Source organism: Abramis brama (assembly GCF_963993115.1).
Source record: "Abramis brama genome assembly, chromosome: 7".
In the NCBI taxonomy this organism is placed as follows: Eukaryota; Metazoa; Chordata; class Actinopteri; order Cypriniformes; family Leuciscidae; genus Abramis; species Abramis brama.
In genome coordinates, this window is record NC_139969.1 from 32,063,826 (window position 1) to 32,081,723 (window position 17,898).

The window sequence follows — 17,898 nt, forward strand, 5'->3', positions numbered from 1 at the left end:
GATCAAGCATAAAGGACAGTTTTGGGATCTCGCTGATTCAGAATCACAATAACACTGTGCAAAAGAGACTGGATCAAACAACAAATTACAGTCAGCCTATTCTAACTGTTACATCCAGGAGAGCGATAGCAGTATGTTTTGAAGGGTGTTATAGGGTGTTTTGGATGGTTGCTAAGTCATTGCTAGGAGGTTGCTAGGGTATTCTAGGAAATAGGTTGGTCACTTCAAGTCAAAAGTGCCAAGGACATCAGCATAGCTAGAAACTTTTTTTAGGGAAAATGTAGCACCCCTGTCGTTTCTCTCAGCTCGATTAAAAATCTGCCCCAGACTCCTTCAATTTATATCTGAACAAACCAAAAACAGGATGAGATGTCACAAGATGCAACTCTAAAAAGGACAGAATGCTCAAGCAAACCTGTTTTTTCTTGTCATATATTGCCCTTTACAGTTCAGTACAGGCATCAGAACCACATCTTGCCCAACACACAGCTTGGTGTATGGATGTTCGGTAAGGTCTGTAGCAAAATATACATCATAAAAGCCTTTTTTTTTTTTATCTTATTTTGTCCAGACCAAACAATCAAGAGAACCAAACTACAAGTAACACACCAGTGTTCATTTTGACAGCCATTTTTTATTTAATCTTAGTCTTCATCTTCAGACTAAAATGCTTATTAGTCTTAGTCACATTTTTGTCATTTTTGTCTTTCATAGATTTAGTCTAGTCTTTATATGTAGTCTTTAGACAAAAATAGTTATTATAATTTCTCTCTTTAGACCAATTCAGTTAAGCTTATGAGAAATTTTAATTAAGGTAACAATACAGATTGACATTGCAATCTTAGCAGTAGCACTTGTGCAATTCTACATATTCAGATATCAGCCTGCACTTTGATCGCAGATTTAGTCGCAGCAAACAGCGCAAGCGGTTTGTGACAGAACAAAGACCGACTGAATGACACTTTAATTTAAGCAGAATATCTCAATGATATTGAGAGAGCGCGTGCACATGGTTGCCAGATTGCAAAGTAAATAACCGGGTAGAAAACGTGTTCTTTTAACAGGAAAGTTCTGATTGGGGATTTCAATTCTTGAAATGTGACCACTGTAGGCATGAAAGCTTGTAAAAAACAGTCTGTGATGTTTTTTCTTTCCTCCTTTATGCGATTAAAAACAAAGTGTGATTTTGGTCAAGTTTTTATTTTTTTCACCACATTTAGTCTTGTCTTTTTTCGTCAATGATATTGCATGTTGATATAAGACACAGTTATCGATTAATGACGTTGTTGTCTTGTCATCGTCTCGTCTTAGTCATGGAAAAAAATGGTTGTCAAAGAAACATTTTTCATCATAATTTCGTTAATGAACTAACACTGGAACACACCCTTAATGGCTACATTCGCACTGTCCATGTTTGGATTGACAATCACTTTTACTTACAGTGAGTCTCGAAATGTCCCGTTCACAAAGCAGTTCACAATAGCATCTTGAATACGGAGTCAAACCCATATTCTACTCATCATCTGTAACCATAGTGACGTGACTAAAGAAATATCAAAAATGGTGACGTCCATAAAATTGGAAAGTCATAACACATTTAACACAACAAGCTAGGTTCCAGTCAAGGCGCAGGTTCATCCATCAAATCTTAAGGCCACATGTCATAACAACAAGACACTATGCTTCTTACTACAAGTTTGTTGCTATTTGCGAATTTTTGTTGGAACTAAGATTTCGAGAAACAATTATTTGAAGTATGTTGATAATTAATGGAACTTGTGACAGAAGTTGGCAAATAATGCTTTTGGGAAACACACCCATTGACAACTAGGCCATACTTACTGTATCAGTTTTGTGGTCTGGACACGACTCAAGTGCTCTGTCAAGCTGCTGTTGGTTAATTAAACAGATCATGTGCTTAGGAACAATAAGAAACAGTTCATTCTATATCCTTAATTCCATTTTAATATACAGTACATTTCAATCTATATATTTTATAGCAGATGTTCATGCAAAAGTATGGTGCATGTAAAAGTACAAAAAAAAAGGTAAAATACCGTAGCCAGCACCACCAATGATAATAATTTACAAGCAAGGTTAGTTTTCATGGCTACACAAAAGAGTGGATTCAAAAAAAAAAAAAAAAAAGGTTTATATTTAGGGTGTACTAGCTTTCCATTCTGTAGCAACATGGAATGTGTAAATGCATGTTGTGCTCTTTGGTTCATACACAACACTAGACAGGACAAATGACAAGCTCCATCAATCAAACCAGAGTTTTGGGACCTAGAGTGAAACATATCTGGGATTTAGTGGAAGTTAAGCATCTCTCTGATGTGGATTTTCAGACTCCAGAGCTGACAGACCATTTATGACCTTTGGATGGCATTCCATCTTACTCCAGTGAGACCTACTTTCCTGCATTGAGACAACTCAGTGGTACACTCCACAAGAGGAAAAAAAACAAAACATACTTGCCCTAAAAAACATCGCTCAGAGCCAAACAGAGTTAACTTTATTGAGTTAGGGGAGTGTTAAAGTATAATACCTTCTCTTCAGTTGGCAAAAGCTTGAATTGACTACATAAATAAGAGGTCCCTAACCACAAGTGGAAGTGTAGGGCTGCTATTTACCCTCTTCAACAGCTGACACTTTGACGGATGGTGCAAAAGAGCACAATGAATTGGATTGTTTCACATGAGAGTAGGCCAGTAAACCAGTCGCATCACTTTTATCAAGCTGACAGTGTAGATAGATTGGACCACAACATCCCTGGCACCCAGTTTCTGGAGACTCAGTGAATGGCTCAGCACACTCAGCTTTGATGGAGATACTTTCTGTTCATGCTGGTATGCAAAAGTCTGGAGAATCAGTCAGTTTTGAGCAAGCCCACACAGAATGTGTACACAAAAAGTTTGACCAAAAAAAAAAAAAAAACGTGGAACCCAGATTCCACAAGGATTTTAATCGTCAGTGTGGTACACATGGTTGTACAGCAATCATAATTGAAATGAGAATGCCCTTTTCCGGAATTGAGCTAGAAAATAAGATTCAGTAGATTCAAAAAATTAAAGGATCCTAACCTAAGTTACAGTTTTTTACAATCACGTTGCCACTAATTTTAGAATCTTGTAGGATATTATTTTTCAAAAATCTAGAAAAAAACTTAAAATGGTCATCATTTGTAACTAAGGCTGTGCAATGTTCAAAACAATGCATTGTGCATTCATATCTTTAAAGAAACCTTGCACTTGCAGAATCATTTATTTTAAGAACTAATTTAACAAACTACCATTGGAACATTAATTTAGATCGCCTGCCCTGCACACAAGATACCAATACATAATTACAAAAAGACTAGTAAAGAGAATACTACAGACACAGTTGAATTAATGAAATTGAAGTAAAATAAATAAAATGAAATAAAATAAAAATAAAAATACAGTATTGATGAAAAGCATCAATGCTTCTTAAGTGGTAACTAGCCTGAGAAGGGGAACAAGACGCTGCGTTTGATAATGATGCTATGGGGGAACATCCTTAAAGGCACACTATGCAATATTTGTACCTTAATATAACAGCTTCGAAATCATTTTGATGGTAAATGTACCCGTAGTAGGGCGAATCATCCCGATAGCAAAACGGGGGGGGGGGGGACGCCGCCGCTGGCAAAACCAGCAATGCAGGTTTGGAGAGGTGGCGCCCCGACAAATCTCGCGAGAATCATGACTTGCTTTACGGCACGACGTCACATACATCAACAACATATGAAGCAGCCTCTATGGTTGACACAAGCACGCATTTCAGACGTGAATCATGGTAGAGTCGACAAAGAAAACGAAGAAAGCGCAGTCAGAAGAGTGCAGAGACGGCTCTGCGTGAGTGGTATTTATGACAGTAACGTTAAATACAAGTACTCCACAGCAACTCTAGGGGTCGCTGTTTGAGAAAAACAGAAACTGCATAGTGTGCCTTTAACCCTTAATCGCTGTTTGGGGTCATTATGACCCCACTGGACTTTTCTTTCATTTTTTAAAAATGTTACCTTCATATCAGAGGCATGAAACTCTGGGACTTTTCCTAAATAACCTATCTAAACATGCACAAAAAAACTGGGCTTGATTTGGTTGTTCTAAAGGTGTGTAAAAAAAAATTTACCGTTTAAGCTGTTTGGGGTCAAAATGACCCCACATTGAAAATGAATGGGAAAATGAAAAAAATGACTTTTTTTTATTTTGTTTGTCAAAAAAATAAAATTAAATCCATTATAAATCTGAAAATGTATACATATAAACCATGGTCTGGTCCTAGAGCATAAATAAAAAGTAGAACGAACTTTCTATCTCATACACACACACACACAGACACACACAAACACATAAACAAACACACAAATGTATGTGTTTGCAACAGAGAGCATTTTTAAAGAAATTGGTAAATAAAATAAACAAAACTGGCATAAATCTAAAAAAATGTACATTTAAATCAAGGTCTGGTCCTAGAGCATAAACCCAAAGTGGAACAAACTTTCTATCTCATACACACACACACACAAACACACACAAACACACACAAACACACACATGTATGTCACTGCAACAGAGAGCATTTTTATAGAAATTGGCAAATAAAATAAATAAAACTGGCATAAATCAAAAAAAAAATTACATTTAAATCAAGGTCTGGTCCTAGAGCATAAACCCAAAGTGGAACAAACTTTCTATCTCATACACACACACACACAAACACACACAAACACACACGTGTATGTCCCTGCAACAGAGAGCATTTTTATAGAAATTGGCAAATAAAATAAACAAAACTGGCATAAATCTAAAAAAAAATTACATTTAAATCAAGGTCTGGTCCTAGAGCATAAACCCAAAGTGGAACGAACTTTCTATCTCATACACACACACACACAAACACACACATCTATGTCACTGCAACAGAGAGCATTTTTATAGAAATTGGCAAATAAAATCAACTAAACTGGCATAAATCTGAAAAATGTCACATATGCAACATGGAACAAGCTTGTTCACACACACACACACACACACACACACACACACACACACACACACACACACACACACACACACACACACACACACCACAGTCATGTCATAGTGGTGACTTGTAATGGTTCTGCAAATGTATGTATAATAATTTGCAAAAGCAGATAATTTAAAATATATCAGAAAACAACAAATTCTAACTCTGACAAAAATACAGATTTTTTATGTATTTCAAAATGTTTAAAGAAATATTCACAAAATATATATATCAAAGTTGTGAGGAGAAGTTGAAGCATCACAAACAATAAAGTGAAAATGAATGAGTCTCTATGGCCCTCTATTGGATATATGTGGTCATTGCACTTTCTTTCTTTAATTATAATTTCTAAAGTTTTTCCACAAACCAGCAGATGTCAGTATTCTATCTCTAACACATAGAGCAATGTCCAAAAACTATTTAGATTTAATTAAGATCATCATTTAAGTGATTTTTTCTTTAAAAAATCATTTTTCATGAGCCAATTTATGGCCTAGTTATGTAATTGTGCAGTAAATAGGTAAAAAACTTCAAAATTTCCACAAAAACACAGCATAAATGTATAGTTGAGAAGTAAATAAAAAAATGATATATAGTTTTCCATATAAAAAATGTATATTTCCTTATGCAATTGCTCTTTAAAAGTTTGGGTCAAAATGACCCCAAACAGCCTAAATGTTGTCCTTTTTTAACAGCGATTAAGGGTTAACATGGAGTCAGAGCATCGGAGCTCAACCACTGGAGTCCGAGCATCATCTATCCCCTTGGTGCAAATTGTGACTCATAGACTGCTTAGAGGGGCTACTCCCTAAGCCCAATGTTTTTCTCTAATAGCAAGAGAAGGTATCCTAGCTTCTATTTTATATTGTAAGGGAAGTCCTGGGCTTTACAACCTTCCTCCCTCCCTTGCAGGGCAGGCAAAAAGCCTTAAAAAGCCAAGAGCAAAAGCTCTAATAAAGTGCTGAGTGTGTCAACACTTTGACTAAGCCCTTTAGGGAGTAGCTTATCAAAGGGAGAAATTCAACTATGACCTTCAATTTAACACTAATTTCAAGGGGGGAAAATATAACCTTCACTTCATCACAAGGGATGCAAATACAATAGTGGCACAGAATAAAAGCTAAAAACTCTTGCCATTGCAAGTCAACCCCTAAGGGAAACCGCAGCGGAGCTCAAGCTTTACTCAATTAAACTAGAGTCATAGTGGAGAGCAACACTACTTGAGAAAAGTTATAGAGTGCTACCATAACACCGTAATCTGCCTCTAACTAAGGACATTTTGTGAGTACCTAACACAATTCGGTTCATCCTGCTATAAGGAGTATCTTAAGAGCAGTTTAAGAAAGGGAGCATGCAAAGTGCTAAAAACCTTTGTAATTAGTCCTTCAGGCTACAACATTCATTATTGCTGCCCCTCCAATGAGAGTACGGCATAATGCAGTGTGCCCACCACTCTTATGACCCAGACTCTGAACCCCCAGGAAACGAAAGGGGAGCTTAGGTTCTACTTCAAGACCCTAGTATAACTAGAGGAGAACAGCTGAACCATGCTTTGAATAAAAGCACTCAACTTAAGACCCATTAAAGCTATTGCTTTTTACAAAATTACATGACAGATAACAAGGAGGCACGCTCACAGACAAACTCAGCAGTTTACTGCTAACACCTCCAGAATATGGAGGGAGAGCAACCGGAAGTGAGGGGGTTGTATCATCTCACTGCGACCAGCCCTTCTAAAAACATATGTCTTCAAAGTAGTTTCACCAGCTGAGCTGGAAGAACCACACACTAAAAGTGAAGGGATCATCTCAATGCGACCACTCCTTCAATAATCTGCTGCCTCAGCAGATCACAGTTAACATCTCCAGTCATACTAGAGGGAGGGCAACTAAAGCTGAAGGGGTTGCATCACCTCACCGCAATCACTCCTCCAGTAAGCAGCTGTCTCAGCAGTTCACTGCTAACACCTCCAGTCAAACCGGAGGGAGGTCAAATCACATAATTTCACTGTGACTTCTCCTAAAAACAGTTGTCCCTCAGCAATTACCAGCCAGGGATTTCTAATGCTAAACACTTCTGCTAAAAAGTGGTCAGCAGAAAGTGAAGGGGTTGCATCAACTCAAAGCTATCCTTGCAATCCAAACGCAAGAGGGGATTGCGTTCCATCTTTATTTTATCTCACACAACCATACCCTCATATGCAGAATGTAAACGATAAGAAGGGTTCTCCTCAAGAAGCAAACAGACTCACTAGTCCGCTTTAATGCCGAACGCACTCACTCTCACGGGAGCCTTCCAAGAGGATGCAGCACCAAGGGAGAGATAGCTCGTAAACAACTCATCAACCGTGACATCCTCGCATATTACTCTTCACACAGCCCCTCCACATGCAAATAATTTGCTACATGACATCTTAATATTCTCTCAGCCAGGTCAGAAGCGGCCACAGAGCGGCTTCCTGAACTGACATGAGACCAATGTTTTTTAATAAATCTCCATTCGGATTGGAACTATTTTAGAGCAAGCTTCCAAATCCACAAAATGGTATTTGAGAGCAATGGAGCAATCAGAGGACGCCCAAAAAGGACTTCTTCCCAAACTCCGCCTACAATGCTCACAATCGCTTCTGCTTTGCTGCCTTGGAAGCCACGGGACCTGAACTGCTAGGTGCAGACGCACGACTCTCAAAGAGAGTACACACAGTACACAGATCACAGTGAATGCATTCAGCTTCCTCAAAAGCACATGCTCCATGCAAAAGCTTGATTCTCATCAACCTAAGAGAATCAAGCAAGAACAGAACTTCTTACTGCAAATGCATCACTCTGAGTGACAGTGTCTCTCCCTTGAGAGCCAAACACACTCCGTGCAAATCCTGGATTCTATCCCTTGAAAGAGAATCAAGCCAGAATAAAAGCTTTTACCACAAATGCATCACAATGAGCACATCCAGCTCTCACAGATTCTAGTTTATGCATGCGCATACAAAGAAAGCAGCTCCTGAAGACAAAAAAAAAGCTGATGATGTGTCTTCCAGGCACCCTGTTATACTGACAGGTGCTTTGTTACACATATTCAGATACTGGTCACGATGAGGGCGTTCCCCCATAGCGTCATTATCAGATGCAGCGTTAAAGTTCCACTTAAAAAAGAAAATTAATTTCTTGCCTGCATGCAAAACAAAGGATTGATCACTGAATGTACTTATATGTCCATTAACCCTATCTTTTGGATTCTCAAGACAGGGGCCTGAAATAAAAAGATCATCAGATAACTTTTGGAATGGTAATACTTTTAAGTTTGTCATTTTGAACAGGTGATTTTAGTTTAATGAATAAATTATCTTATGTTTATGTATATTGTACCCAATAACCATTTTGATAGTAGTGCCAAAGTGATTGTAAAAAATGGGTTATAAGCACATGATTGTTCGCTCATGTAAATTAATACAACATCTAATTAACATCTGAGCTGAAATTAATTAGATCACATTTTAAATGAAGAAACATCTGATGAATAATCAATTTAGTGTACTTCCATTTTATGGACCATTGTGGAAGGAAACATATTTACCACAGACTAATTTACCTCAGTCTTAACATGGAGCACAACATAAAATAGGCTTAAAAAACATTATACAGAATGTCTGATTCTAATGTGTGACTGTTGAATTTCAAATTCACTCACAAATCCAATCCTTAAGTTCTGAACTTTTGATTTTTGCCCAACCTTGGGGCTCCTGGTTTCTTTCTGCTCACCTGTTTATTCATGAAGATGTATATGACGGGATTTATGACAGTGCTGGACTTCGCTAAGATGGAGGGCACTATGCTTGCCTCTGCAGTCACCAGTCCAGGGGCTCCAAAAGTGGCCAGCAGAGCCACTATCCCATAGGGCAGCCAGCAGAGTAGATAGAAGATCACCATGGTGATCACCATGAGAAGAACCCGGTGCTCTCGTTTGCGGCTCACAGTCGTGTTCACACTGCTGACCTTCATGGAGATAAAGATTAAAACATTGTTAATTAATAATAATATCTGTAAAATAGATCTAAAAAAAATAATCCACAGTATAGTAGGTTTAACTGTTTATTATAGGTTGATAATATAACAATGAATATCAAAATAGTATATACTATTTACATTTTTTTAAATCATCAAAATGTAGTATAACACCAATACATTTTGGCTGAAAAAGAATCTGTTAAGCTAATTAGTAATGGTCAAGTGGTTAGGTGATGGATATTAAGTCCATTAGTGTTTCTCTGTAATGGCTAGAACACTGCTGACTATGAAATCTTCCTTTCTACTGAATTGCCCCAGGAGGATCAATAAAGTATTAATCAAGAGCTAATCAGTATCCTCCCCTGAAACTGCTCAACAACTGTAGATGGAATGCTCAAGGTTTAGGGACTTCATATGCCAAGGGAACCACAAGTTATTTTACTTTTCAACAAGGTAATTAAATATTTTAAACGTTCTCTCATTGGTACAGTTGTCAGCTTCACCATTTATAATAGATTGCTGCAGGGATGACATATTTTTGTAGGCCAAAAGCCAGAAACCAGTTATGGGTGTTTTTGGATGGGATCTTGGTTAAAAGCCTGAAATAAGGTCTGTGGTTAACATAAGCTCAAGATATCATATTTTATTCTACAACATAAAATACATTATTAATACCCCTTGTGATTTTTTAAAGCTGTTACTTGTCTTGAAATATGCTAATGCTACATATGGGGGCTCGTCCGCTTTTTTTTCCCCCTAGAGGCACATGGACTGGTAATTAGTGAAGAGAATCAGGTGCGCTCGTAGTAAGTGGAGCAGTTTGTTTGTGTTTGGCTTCGGACAGGTGGCTCATAATTTATTTGTTATGCTCCCCGGTAGGCTGTCTTTTTTTTTTTTTTGTATTCCTGGGTTGAGTGCACGGCCATGGTTGCAGGTCTGGACCGATAGTTCAGCTATGCACCAGCTGTATTAGATGCTTAAAGAGGCTTGCCTGAAAGGAAGACCAGGAAGAATTAGGGTTGAGTTAGTTAGTTAGTTGGGCATGTGGGATAGTTTGGGGGAGATTTGATTGTGAGCCGAGTTGTAAATTACGTGATTTTATTTGTCAGTCACTGTGTCAGTTTGAAAATTATTTGATTGGTTATGTATGGCGTTGTTAGAAGAATTCATTAATTCTCTGTCAGAAAAGGGAATGTAGGAAATTATGGGGGATTGTAGAGAGCAAGTAAATTAGTCGATAAACTTTAATGAAAAGATGAGTTGAGAGCGTTGATTAAAAATAAATTGATTGATTGTGGTGCAATGACAGGTATGTCAGAGACAGCAATAGCAGGTTCTGATGTAGGATCACAGAAACCTGATATTTCGATGAGTAATTTATCATTTGAACAGCGAAAGGAAATATTGGCATTACAGCAGGCTCATGATAAAAAAAAAATTTTTAAGCAGGTGAGAAAGAACTAAAAGAAAAGGAAATTGAATTAGAAAAACTTAAGGCTGATGATTTGGTAAAGCAGCGTGAAATTGAGTACGAAAAACTTAAACATGAACAAAGATTAGTATCAGATCAACAAGCTCAATATGATCAGTTACAAATAGAACGATAGAAACTCATGGCTGATGAAAGACTATTAGCAGACGGTGTTAGAGAAAGTAATTTGAAGTTGCTACCAAAATTTAATGAAAAAGACCCCGACGGATTGTGGTCAATGAACGAGATTGGCCTTATTATGTTTCAGTCAGAATTAGTTGGTAGAGCTCAAGAATATACTGCGCTTTCAGTGGAGAATCGTAAATATTACATGAAGGTAAAAGCCCAAGTTCGTAAAGCTTTTGAATTAGTCCCGGAGGCATATCGATTGCGTTTTCGCACTTGAAAAAAAATAGCAACAAACCCATGTTGAAGTTCTTTGTGAATTAACTCATTTTGATTGTTAGTGCGTTACTTTTAATGTGCGTACATTTTAGAGCCTGCAAGAATTGATTCTCACTGAGCAGCTTAAATGTATTATTCCTGAGAGCCTCTACCTATATTAATGAGAACAAGCCTAAAGGCCTATTTATACTTCTGCGTCAAACTGCCGCCGTAGCTACGTCGTAGGCTGTGTGTAGCGCGCGTACCCTACGGCGTACCCCGACGTGCACCTCTCCAAAAATGTAACAACGCGTCTATTCTACGCGGACACAATCGCTGTGATTGGTCTGCCAGAACCCCTCCCTCGGGGTTTCACATGCTCCCTAGGTGCGCGTCAACGCGGACAACGATGCAGAAGTATAAATTAAAACCAACACGTTGCCTACGGCGTATAGGCTCCGGCGTAGGTCCGACGCAGAAGTATAATGAGGCCTTAAGACTGCTGGGGAGGCTGCAGTGTTAACCGATGATTTTGTGTCAATGCATAAAAATTGGGTCGTGATTATAGAGTGAATAGGGGTAGGAATTACAGTGAAAATTATTTGAGGCAAATTTTCAGAAACCTGATTTTACATAAAATACAGATAAAGTGCCTAATGGTCCTCCAAAAGCTATTCCTGACTCCATGTGCTGCTACTGATTTGAAGAATGGCATTGGAAAAAGTAATGTCCTGTCCTAAAAAGTAAACAAATTTGTGGTAAGGGATCTATAAGATTGCAAAATGTTTTGTCCCCGGTATTACTGACTGATTGTGTTCACCAGGAGCTTTGTCCTGCTGAGAAGCCGTTTCAGGTTGTCCCACAGGGTGAATGTCTAACCGGGTTAAATCCAAATTATGCTCCATTTGTGACGAATGGGTTTGTTTCGATTCGTTGGGGGGGTTGGAGTGGGGCTGAAAATGTACCTGTTAAGATTCTACGTGATACAGGTGCCTCAGAATCACTTATTTTAGAATCTACCTTACCGTTTTCATCAGTCTCGAGTTTGGGAAAAACTGTACTGGTTCAGGGAATAGCATTTACAAGTATGTCCATTCCATTGCACAAAGTTGTTTTGCCATCTGAATTGGTAAAGGTGAGGTGATTATGGGTGTTTGACTTTGGATGTGATTTTGGGTAACAATCTGGCCGGAGAGGGTGTGTGGCCAGATGTATTTCCGTCACCCATTGTCGCTCCACTACCTACTGTCAATTCGTGTGATGTTGCTGCTGAAGAATTTCCCGATGTGTTTTCATCATGTGCTGTGACTTGTTCTAAAACAAAAGCGGCTAAGAATTCTAGCCGCTTTTTTTTAGGGAGAGTTTGATCAAGCTCCTGTGCAAAAGACCTGCTTTTCCTGGCCTTTCTTTTCTTGCAGCTTCTTTTTCTCATGCAAAGTTAGTAGCTGCGCAGTGGGAGGACTCAATGCTGTCTAGTTTATTTGAGGCTATGTCCCCGGATGAGGTGCAGAGTGCAGCAAGCTGGCATTTTGTGCAAGATGGGACGCTGTTACGGAAATGAATGTCCCATAGCAAAAACAGCTGAGGTGAGTCGTTGGTGCAGATTGTAGTGCCCACTAAATTGCGAGATAAAATACTCAACGTAGCACATGGTCCACTTACATGGCATTAGAACCTATGCCAAAGAACTTCATAACACAATACTTGCTTGCTGGGCTGTTAATAAATTAATGCTTTGTTACGTCATTTTGCCTCCCGAGTCTTTCTGGTAGAACTGCAAGAGTTTTCTCAGGGAGATCAGGTTCTGGTATTGTTGCCTTTGTCTGCTTCTCCATTTCGCACAAAATTCTCAGGACCATATACTGTCACTCGGCGAGTATTGGAGTTTAATTATTGTATGTCTACACCTGATCCAAAGAAATCTGTTCAGCTCTGTTATGTTAATCTGTTAAAACCATATTTTTTCGTGATAGTGCCGAATCTAAAATTACTGCTGTACTAACAGTTTCAGAGGGGGGTGATATTGCACCTATGGGCATAACTGAGGAGAAAGTTGAAGCCCCTGCAGATTGTGTGTTGCAACCTAGATTGACAAATACTGCAACTTTACTCAGTTTGTATCATTTAAAGACCCAATCTAGTTTTCAACAGAGAGAGTTTATATTTATTATTATTATTTTTATTTATTTTTTTGAATAAAGGTAATACATGAATTTTCAGCTTTGTCACAATCATGTACACACACATTTCAGCCCAATCACGTACACATTTAATTGAACATGATGTGGATGTTGGTGATGCATTGCCAATTCGTCAACGTTTTTACCGTGGGCCGATTGTGAAGCAACAAGAGGATGAGGTTCGGTATTTATTGGATAATGTTTTAGCGAAACCATCTTGCTCTAGCTGGGCTTTAACGTGTTTACTTGTTAAACAAATCTGATAATTCTTACAGACTTTGCACGGATTACCAAAAGGTAAATGTGGTTACAAAGCCTGATGCGTTTCCCCTTCACCGGATTGAGGACTGTGTAGATCAAGTAGGAACAGCTAAATTCGTCAGTAAGTTCAACCTGTTAAAAGGATATTGGCAGGAGCATTTAAAATCTCAGGTGCAAGGAATCACTTCCTTCAATACATCCTCTGGGTTATATGCTTACTCCGTTATGAGTTTCGGATTAAGAAAAGCACCAGCAACGTTTCAGAGACTGATGAACCCTGTTGTGTCAGGACTTGTGGGCTGCGCAGTTTATTTAGATGATGTAATTGTTTACAGCGATAACTAGGAATAGCATTTTGAGCGTGTTTGCACTCTGTTTAGCTGAAGCTCAGCTTACTGTCAATCTGGCCAAATGTGAATTTCCTAAAGCAAATGTGGTCTACTTGGTAAGGGAGGGGGGACAAGGTAGCGTTGCAAGAAAAAGTGCATGCGATTGAACGATTCCCTGTTCCTTCGATGAAAAAATAATTAATGCGTTTTTTGGGTATGGCTGGATATTATTGGGGGTTTTGCCCAAACTTTTTGTCTGTTGTTTGCCCATTAACTAGTTCTGTTAAGTTAGTTTGGTCTCCAGGTTGTCAAAAAGCTTTTGAAAATGTAACGCTTTTGCTGTCCTCTTCTCCAGTATTAGCGGCGCCACAGTTTGACAAACCTTTTAAGACTCAGGTGGATGGGAGCCAGAACGGGGCAGGTGCAGCTCTTCTGCAGGCTGGGATGGATGGGATTGATCATCCAGTTAGCTATTTTTCACGTAAATGTAATTATTATCAAGCAAACTACTCTGTCATTGAAAAAGAAGCACTTGCATTGATATGGGCCCTTCAACATTTCGGTGTGTATGTAGGGGGAGGAGCTCAAATTGTCACTTATTCAGATCACAATCTACTGACCTTTCTACATTCGTTGCAAAGCCCGTCAGCGGTTGATGAGGTGGGTTTTGTTTTTGCAACCTTATAATTTGCAAATTAAGCATATTCGAGGCGCAGACAACGTGTTTGCTGACACTTAGTTTCGTGCTCATTGCTGTGAATGATACAGGGGAGTAGGGGGTGAGTGAGAGTCTCCTATGTGGTATTGTTCTTGTGCCGTTTTCTTCCTTCTCCTTAAAAGTATACTTCTATGATCCGGATTGCTGGAGCGTGGGAGAAGAGGGACACACTTTCAATAATGACTTCCACTAATACTGATTACTGATTGTTTGAACACCTTTAGTTAATTTGGATTATTTCTTTGAATAAATTAATTCTTTCACTCCTTGCCCCTCTGTGTTGCCTCTCGTTTATGTTGAAAATATGAGCCGGTTGTAACACTAACAAGTGCCTAAATAAGACTCCAGAGGTTTTTTGGAACATTGAACGTCATCAGCCAAACAGGTAAAAGCATCTCATCGTGTTTATAAACAGGCAACTATTCTAAACTATTCTATTCTATTCTTTTTTTTTTTTTTTTTTTAAACAAGCTTGTTGGAAGCTTAACTGTGATGTTGTAAGTGATGTTGTGGTTAAAAGTGTTACTGTAACTGTTATGCCTTTTACGAAAAACTCTGTGTTGTTAATTAATTGTCTCACAATTAATGTTAAATTGAACATTTAGTGATGTTGTGCAACAATATATTAGTTGATTGTGATTTTATATGACCAACTTTGTGAAGTTTAGATGTAATTTGCTCACAATGGCTGATGACATCTTTTTGCCTCATACACAGGTGAATCGCTTTTATTTATTTTTGTTATTTTAGATACATGATGTGTATGTATGAATGAATGCCCACTTTGTCACCAGAGGAAATATAAATAATTTTCCTAAAATAGGAAATATTTCAGCAATAATCTGTTGGGGGTTTGTCGAGGGAACCAGGGTGATGCTAACTTCTGGCTTGACCTACAAAAATGTCATCACTGCAGCACTCTATTGACTTTTAATTAAAACCTTTTTATTTAGAGTTCTCGCATTAATAAACCTTTTTTTGTGATTGAGAACAAAAGGAAGGAAGGAGGGAGGGTGGAAGGACGAATGTGTGAATGGATGGAAGAAAGGTTAATTAGCCTCCTGAAAACCATTTTTCTGTGGTTCAGCACTGCAAAAAAAGTAATTGTGTGCACCATAGATTAGGTCATGTGTTGATAATTGACAATTATCAACCCACATATGCTAATGGAGAGACAGTAAAGGAGATTTCAAATGTGCATGCCACCATGCCAGCTGATCTTCCCTCATCATGTCACCCCCATTGTCAGTTTACACAAAGAAGAGCCAATTATTATTAAGGATTGTGATGGTGTGATCCACCTCCTCTTATTTTGACCCACCTATTGCTGTTCCAGATCCAGATGTACAATAGGAATGGGTGATTAAATGAACGGATGTGCCTTCACAGTTTCTCTTGCAGCATATGATAAGATGCACCTACAGTACCTTCTCATCGCTGCCCTGAAGTCAATGAAAGCCAAATGCAGACCAACTCCACTTTTCCAGCAAAAAGAAAACACAGCCCTTTTTGTTTAGTTACCCCATTGACAATGGATTCCAATTTGATGTGTTTTTTCATACAAAAACTAGATGTAACATTTTCTAAAAAAATATTTTTCCATGCAAAACTTGCCACTACGTTGTTAAGGTGAAATTAAAATTCTGTAATTTATTCTCTCCAAACTTCTCTCCAATTGTGCTCTGGTTTCGGGCAAACTTTTGAGCTCAGAGCCCTCCTCTCGGACAGCATGCCAAATGCGCATATTTTATATTATATCTGATTATATGTAAGTGTGAACTTGTGAATTGACTTTTATGTTCTAATCTTTTCCATTGCCTTGGTGGCGCTTACAAACAGACTATTTTGCTAAGCGACAGTGAAGAGAAATCTCTCTATTAGTGTTACTCGATCTTAGAGCTGCATTTGATACTATCGACCATAACATTATTTTAAATAGACTTGAATATTATGTTGGCATTAGTGGAATTGCATTAGTATGATTTAAATCATAATTATCTGACCATTATCAGTTTGTAGCAGTAAATGAAGAGATGTCTTATCGATCAAAAGTTCAGTATGGCGTACCACAAGGCTCAGTACTAGGACCGTTGCTGTTCACTCTGTACATGCTACCTTTATGAGATATCATTAGGAAGCATGGAATTAGTTTTCACTGTTATGCTGATGATACTCAGCTCTATATTTCTTCACGCCCTGACGAAACTTACCAATTCACAAAATTAACGGAATGCATAGCTGATATAAAAACCTGGATGACTAGCAATTTCCTATCACTTAATTCTGAAAAAAACAGAGATTCTAATTATTGGACAAAAACGTAATAACCTAGAATACTGTCTAACACTTGATGGCTGTTCTGTCAAGTCTTCGTCGTCGGTTAGGAACCTGGGTGTACTCTTTGATACCAATCTTTCATTTGAAAGTCACGTGTCTAGTATCTGTAAAACTGCATTTTTCCATCATAAAAATATATCTAAATTAAGAAATATGCTCTCAATGACAAATGCAGAACAATTAGTTCATGCGTTCATGACATCAAGGCTAGATTATTGTAATGCTATTATGGGTGGTTGTCCTGCACGCTTAATAAACAAACTACAGCTGGTCCAAAACGCAGCAGCTCGAGTTCTTACCAAAACCAGGAAGTCTGACCATATTAGCCCGGTTCTGTCAACGCTGCATTGGCTCCTTATTAAACATCGTATAAATGTTAAAATATTGCTGATTACTTACAAAGCACTAAATGGTTTAGCTCCCCAGTACTTGAGCGAGCTCTTAACACATTATAGTCCTTCACGTCTATTGCAATCTCAAAATTCCGGCCAGTTGATAATACCTAGAATATCAAAATCGACTGCTGGCAGTAGATCCTTTTCTTATTTAGCACCAAAACCATAGTTTAGGTCAGCCGGAACCGGGAACACTTCCCATAAATCCTGATGTACTTTTTACGTCATATGAAGGATAACCTTCCGAGGTTGTGTTCTGAGGTTTACCGCAGTCCGCCGGATCCAGGCTGTATCCAGATCTGATGAAGGACCTGCGACTGAAAACGAAGACAACGCAGTCCTGAAGTGTCAACTAGGTTCTCCGATGTGAAGGCCTCCTTCCCTTCCCTTCCCTTTACCTCTGTACAGATAAAATGTTGTCATTTTATCTGTACAGAGTCACCACGTGGCTACGCGGAGGTGATAAATAATTCTGTATTATAAATTTAAGGCAGACAAGTAGTTTGTTGAGGTTTGATTTGTAAAGAAGGACTACACGCCTGCGCACATATATATTCAAAAGCTCATACCTATGGACTGAACACGTGATGCGCATGTGCGCGACATCTGTGTTTGCGCAGAGATAACTGATAATCGTTTACACCTTGGAACCTATTTCCGGGAGTGCGTTCTAGAGCCACCAGGCACTGTTTTGTGCGGATGGGCGTTGAGGGCGTTGAGCAACTGTGTGTGTGTGTGTGTGTGTGTGTGTGTGTGTGTGT

At 38.6% G+C, this 17,898-nt stretch overlaps 1 protein-coding gene across 1 annotated transcript in view; it reads right to left on the minus strand.

The window, feature by feature from the left end:
• The window catches only part of tmtopsa (teleost multiple tissue opsin a), an 88,098-nt gene that overhangs the window by 14,665 nt on the left and 55,535 nt on the right, over window positions 1-17,898 (minus strand). The window contains exon 3 of the mRNA XM_084120241.1: window positions 8,817-9,050. Coding sequence (XP_083976367.1) covers window positions 8,817-9,050 — 234 coding nt within the window. The remainder of the gene's footprint in view (window positions 1-8,816; window positions 9,051-17,898) is intronic.